The 6,057-nt window shown below is 53.5% G+C and overlaps 1 protein-coding gene across 3 annotated transcripts in view; it reads right to left on the bottom strand.

Annotated features, from left to right (window-relative positions):
* Positions 1-3,233: 3,233 nt before the first annotated feature.
* Positions 3,234-6,057, bottom strand: part of RASAL2 (RAS protein activator like 2) — a 260,025-nt gene continuing 257,201 nt past the window's right edge. For all 3 annotated transcript variants that reach the window (XM_038758689.1, XM_038758690.1, XM_038758688.1), the window contains exon 18: positions 3,234-4,672. In XM_038758689.1, the coding sequence (XP_038614617.1) occupies positions 4,508-4,672 (165 nt within the window). In that variant the 3' untranslated portion in view covers positions 3,234-4,507. The remainder of the gene's footprint in view (positions 4,673-6,057) is intronic.

The following is a 6,057-nucleotide window of genomic DNA, read 5'->3' as shown; positions in this document are numbered from 1 at the left end:
TCTCCCTCAATGCAGAATTGGGTTTGTTCCCTTGGGAGTGATGAAAAATGTTCAGAAATGACAACACCCTTTACTCCCCTCACACTGGAGACCCTTTTCAAAAAAAGACCCCTCTGTTTCCAGAGCCCCACCTGTCTACCAACCACAAAGCTTGGCTTAAGGGTTCAAGAAAATGAAATGCTGAAGTCAATCTAGCAGAAATGAAACCAGAGATGACAATGCAGCTCAAATATTGGCCGTATTCTACCCCAACCCCCTCTTCCCTTGGGCCGCCGGATCCATAAATACAGGCCCTGTCCGATCACAGAGGCTATGTGGCCACTGCTTAATCACCTCTGGTTGGCAGCCAGGGCCACCTGCCTCTCTGGGCCTCCATCTGGACTTTCCAGGGAGGGGACATGTGAAACAGAGGGGCAGGTGATGCCTGAAGCCTGTGTATGTGCCTAAGTGTGCGCTACCTCTAGAAACACTGATCTATTTCTACACATTACAGCGGTCCTGCCTCCTAGACAGGGGAGAGGCGGGGATGGATAGGTGCAAGAGGGAGGGGACCCCAAAACCCTTTTCCTTCTTTAGAGCCTGAACTTCGGCGGGTGGTGAGGAAGGCTGGTGTGTGAGACACCACCTGGAGGAAACGTGTTTCCTCTGGCTGACAGGAAGGATAGGCCCTTCTAAACTGAACCCTGACACCAGCAGGATGCCTCAGGCACTGGCCGAGGACTATTCCAAAGAGAAAAATTCCACTTCTCCCTCGTCTGTGTCTCATTCTCTGTTGAGAAGGGTCCTTTCCCCCGGCATGTGTCAGAGAAAAAACCCCTGGATTAAACAGGAGTGTGGCTCTTTGGGGAAGGGGTAGGGGAGGGTGGTGCTTGTCTCCTGGGACTGGCAAGCTGCACCTCAGTGTTAGCCCAAAGGCACAGCTGGGGCAGAGAAAGAGAATCTCAGCAGCCCCCCGACCCCCACCGACCCCAGCTGGAGGACTCCTGGCAGGAAAGCAACAGGTCTGACCTGTCCCATCAGCCACCAGAAGCCTGGGTCTGGGGACCTAAGTTGTGCAGGACCAGTAGAGTCCGGCCTGGGAGAATTGGGTCTGCTCTGGGCCGGATCCCAGGGATTCTTGAGTCTCAGGCTGACGGAGCCCTGAGTCTGCTCTACAACCTAGCCAGCCCCTCTGCTGGCCAGCAAGCCCAGCCTGAGCTACTTCCCTGGGCCCACCCTCTCACCAGGACAGCCTACCCCAGGGTGAGACCAGATCTTGCCTGGGAATAGCCCTGGAGCCTCTGGCCTGCTGTGAGGCTCAGGCAGCAGAGGCTTCAGTGGATGCAGGGAATGGCAGAATGAGAACCTATGGACTTTGCAAATGACAATTTTTACCCATGGCATGGGGAAGAGAGCAAGTCATGGCCGTGAACCAGGATGCACACTCCTGCCTTGTCCCACCTACGGGAGAAAATTGAGGGAACTTCCGCAAGGCCCAATCCCCGCTCACAGGCTCTGTTGGGGGTGTGTGGCCTGGCAAATCAGAACACTAACTCTGCCAGCCCAAAGCCCTACCTCATTCCTCCCGTCCCCAATGGCAACCATTACCAAGCTGGTGTGCAGGCCAGTCAGAGTGAGGGGGTACCTGGACCCTGCTCTCCTCCCTCTCCATTACTGTGGCAGACCCTTGGGAGGCATGGGGCGACAAACCCCAACTGCAACCCAGGACCGCTCCAAGGCTATACACACAGGACCCACGAACCCCTTCCAGATTGGGTGGAACTGGGAGCTAGGGCCACCACCACACCACCTGTAAAGACATTCCAAGTCTTTCCACTTAGGGAGTCTTGGAGAGAGCAGGGGAGAACTGTCCCCCTATTGCCCATGCAGCTCCCCCTTAAAAAATGGGGATCTCCAGAAGGCCGGGCCTACTGCTGAAGAAAAGGAAATGACTGACTTGTTCAGTGGGAGCCCAGCCTCTTGGCAGCCCCTCTTCTAAAATCAGAACAGCTGGGGCTCAGGGCGGTACCTCTGGAGAAATTCTCCAAAACAGATGCAGGTGGATGCAGACACCAAAACTAACATCTTCTCTAATTTCCTGGGGGAAATTTGGAAACGTCTCCCTCTTTTGAAAACCCAGCTCCACCTACTTACTGTAAGATCACGAAGGATGCAAGTCCTTCTCCCTCCTCCCAGACCTCCCCGTGGGCCCTCCCTACAGAGTGCCGAGGGCTCCCCAGGCCCAATACAAAACTCCACAGTGTGGTCACATGCCCACAGACCCTACCAGGGATCCACCTAAACCCATCGCCTGAAACAACATCTCCAAAAAGGCACTGGGCTGATTCCCGATCCAGGGAAATCCAACCCCCGCTAAAACCCCAGAAATCCCTGAACCTCAACACCACTCAAACCACATTCTGAAACGGCTGACATTGTGCTCTCGGCAAAGTCTACCTGCATGGGCTGGTGCCTTGGGGAGGAGCCGTGAACCCGACAGCAGGTGGGTTCTGGCGCTTACCTAGGTGCTTCTGCCGGATTAGCTCACGCTAATCGATCTGGTCTGGCTCTGTGCCGGCACCTGGAGGAGACACTCCGGAGAGTGCATTTGGTGACATGGACCGAAGCAGACTGCCAAGGCTGTTGAGTTGCCCATGCCTCTGGCTGGAGGCAGTTGGCCGAAAAGCCTAGATAGCAGCCCGGGGAATCCCTAAAGTCACTGCAGAATCCCCCCAAGAAACGCCAGACTGAGGGGAGAGGGTGTAGACCCCACAAGGACAGGAAGAGGCTCAGGAAATCTGGCCCAGTCATTCCCAGAACCTGCCCATGAATGATTCCTCTTGCCCTTCCAACCCCCATCCTCTGACCAGGACCGAGCCCTCTGGCTGTCTGCTCGCCATAAGCATGTTTCCTCTGGACCCAGGGGTGTACACCACAACAAATATCACCAGTACTCACTTCAGGCAGGTCCTCTGCCCTCACCTAAGACCTGGCACACAGAGATGCCTGAAACTTGGACCGCACACGATCTGACAGTGTAAACAGGTGTTTTCTCTTGCTCTCTATGCAGTGATCCACTTACATAGGTGTGGACTCACATAACCGTGCTCACTGAATGCATAAAACCATTTTGTTCTGATCGGCACAGCTGTCCCAAAGACATTGCAAACACCCGCAGGAAAGGAAAGAAATCCGTTGTGGTCAAAGTGGGCAGCACTGAAGGAATGCAGATGACCAGAGGGGGCCAGAGCGGATCCCATGGAGCGGAGAGAGGAAAACTTGAGCAAGCCACCCACCACCAGGGTTTCCTTTCTTGTCGGAGCAGGGGCAAATCGGGTCAGAGTCGCGGGGACACAGGATGTCGAGCTGTCTCCTGGATTTGTGAGTGAAGAATGCTTGTGGGGTGGGAGTTGATGAGGACCACGCTGCCCTGCCAGGTTTGGATCAGGATGACCCGCTTGATGAAAGAGGGAACCAAGGCCAGGGCCAATGACCTGGGAGTGGTAGCCGACAGGCTTATTTCCCACAGAAGGCCTATCAGGTTCAGAGCCGGGGCTGGGTCCCAGTGCTTTCTAAAGGATATGAAGATCACTTCTGCCACTGAGCTCCAAACCTTGAAGAGTGGGACCTCTCCTGCCCTGAGAGAGGAAGGGAGGAAGGAGCCGGGGAGGAAGACGAAGAACCGCAGTTCAGGAACACATATATTTACAGTTCTGTAAACTCTAGAGAGAAAAATAAACAAAGCCACTTCATTACAATTGGGGTAAAAAAAAATCCCAGATCGAAAACTGGAGATTCCCTTTCGTCTACCAGAGAGAGAAGGTCTGCTGCAGAAAAAAGGAAACGGACTGAGTGACCCTAACTCCCCCAGTCCAGTTTTGCTGCACTTCTGGACGGTGGACGGAAAAAGAACTGGGTCCAGGCTCAGGGGTCACCTATGTCCAAATCGATTTGGGGATGGGTTTTGTCGGTAAAGGTCAAGGGACCCACAAGGGCCAGAAGCCAGTAGACAGATGGCTCTCTGAAGAGCCCCAGGCTTCTGCTGCAGGTGGCCCCGTGAAACCTGAACTCAGAAATGCACCTTCTCGCTTCTGGACCTTCCTCGATCTCTCACCGTTCCGACCCCCGGTCGCCTCCACACGCAAAACGCCTCCCTCTCTGCCGATGACAACAGGGCTTTCGGCGCAAGGGAACAACAATAATAAAAACAGCAATAGTTAAAAAGATCATCTACATTATTCACCTCCTTTAGGTATATTACAGTGACATTTTCTGTACACGGCCCAGAATTCACCACACAGAGATCTGGGGGAGCGTATTAATCTGAGGAGTTCTAGTCGTCAAACCTGAAAGAAGAGTTTATTTCATCCTGCAGAGAATTCACCGTTGTTGCTTTACTCGAGCAGCATTCAGTAAAACGTGGACGGGTGGGTGGTCGGACGGGAGGCGAGAGGGACAAGAAGGTGGATTTGGATTTCCAAGGCAGCTTCACCAGCTCCCTCCGGGAGAAGCAGTTTGGTGGAGGTGGTCAGCAGCTGCTGTTTTTGAACTCCCCGTTCTCTGTGATGGACAGTTTAGTGGGGTTGGTTGGAGAAATGCCGTTTCGGACCTGCATGCTGTAGCGCTCTTTGACCTGGGTTAAGGCGCTCATCAGCCGAGTGTTGGCTGAGTCCAGAGACAGAATTCGCTTTTCCTGTAACACACACACACACATACACAGAGCGGTCAGTGTGGCTTCCAGCCTGCAGCTGCTCCTGAGCTGTGGCTTCACCGGGCACAGGTGAGAGGCCGTGGGGCCGGCTCGAGCGCATTTTAGGGAAGTGTCAGCCGACCGGTGTTCTCTATAAAATGGAGCATCTCTGCCTCTTTCTATGGCCTCCAGTGGCTGTCTGGGTTTTCCGCAACCCACTTTTGGAGTGTGCCCTGGGGGCATGGCGGAAGTCCTGACCCTGGCGGCTCTGTATGTTGGTTACTCGATCTGGGGCACAGCCGGGTATTGAGCAAAGGGAGGCCCATGCAACTGGTGGATGTGCCAAGCTGCCTCTCGTGCTCTCGGTGGAGGCTGGAAAGCAGCCAGATAGGAGAGACCCATCCGAGGTTTCATTTTACAAGGGGGTCCTCGGCCCCACGGGGGCCCCCAAACCTGCAGTGAACCAGCCCCAGTCCCGCTCCAAATACACATAGCAAACGGTGGCAGCCTGTGATCTCCGGCAGTGTGAGGATGCAGCAGCGACAGGAGAGAAGCAGCCAAAAGCTCAGACTAAAGGCATGGCAGGAGTTTGATAGAGGGAAGTGGGCCAAGAGGGAAATACGTGTGTGTGTGTGTGTGTGTGTTGAGGGGGGAAGGCAGGGGTAGGGGAGTGGGAATGCCATCAACCGAACACAAAAAACAAACAGGTAACACAAGGCTCCTAGCCCCATTCCAGCTCAGTTACTCCAGGAAATCCACCCGATGGAATGACTGCTTTCATTTTGTGTCCCATCCTCTGATAAAGTTTTGTCTCCAAGCATTACTGTATTTTGGAACAAAATATGATCGAATGTCCTACGACTGGAAAAAGGAAGAGACAAGCCTTACACTAGTAGGCTAGTAGTAAGAGTGCTCTTACCAGAGCAAGCACTCAATACCACTGGTTGACTGATTGATTGTTCCAGTTTGGAAAAGTAAAAGTCATCACCACGCCACCACCAAAAAATTTAATTCCTGCCCTCTTGCAAAGAGCCAGGGCCTTGGACTCAGCTCTTACTCTCCCCTGTTGTTTCTTTTAGAGCACTAAAATTCAGCAGGTGATGGCTCAAGGCCAGTGATGTGGCAGGGAAGACTGCAGACTCCATAAGGCTGAATTACAGTCTCAATGATCGCAGATACAAGCCCAGCCTGTTCGCGGTCCATGGCCACAGGCTGCAGAACAGATATCACCAGTGAAACCCAGAACACCGGGGTCCAAATGGACGGAGGCCATATATTCCCATCAACAGAAGCAATTGGTGTGCCCCTATAACTGTCCTGAATGGATTAACCCAACCTCGCAATAAGGACAAAGAAAGCTCACCAACTACCAGATGCTTTTCATTTTT

The sequence above is a fragment of the Tachyglossus aculeatus genome, chromosome 16 (genome assembly GCF_015852505.1).
Source record: "Tachyglossus aculeatus isolate mTacAcu1 chromosome 16, mTacAcu1.pri, whole genome shotgun sequence".
In the NCBI taxonomy this organism is placed as follows: Eukaryota; Metazoa; Chordata; class Mammalia; order Monotremata; family Tachyglossidae; genus Tachyglossus; species Tachyglossus aculeatus.
The sequence above is the reverse complement of the archived record's forward strand: the minus strand, read 5'-3'. Positions and strand labels throughout refer to the sequence as shown.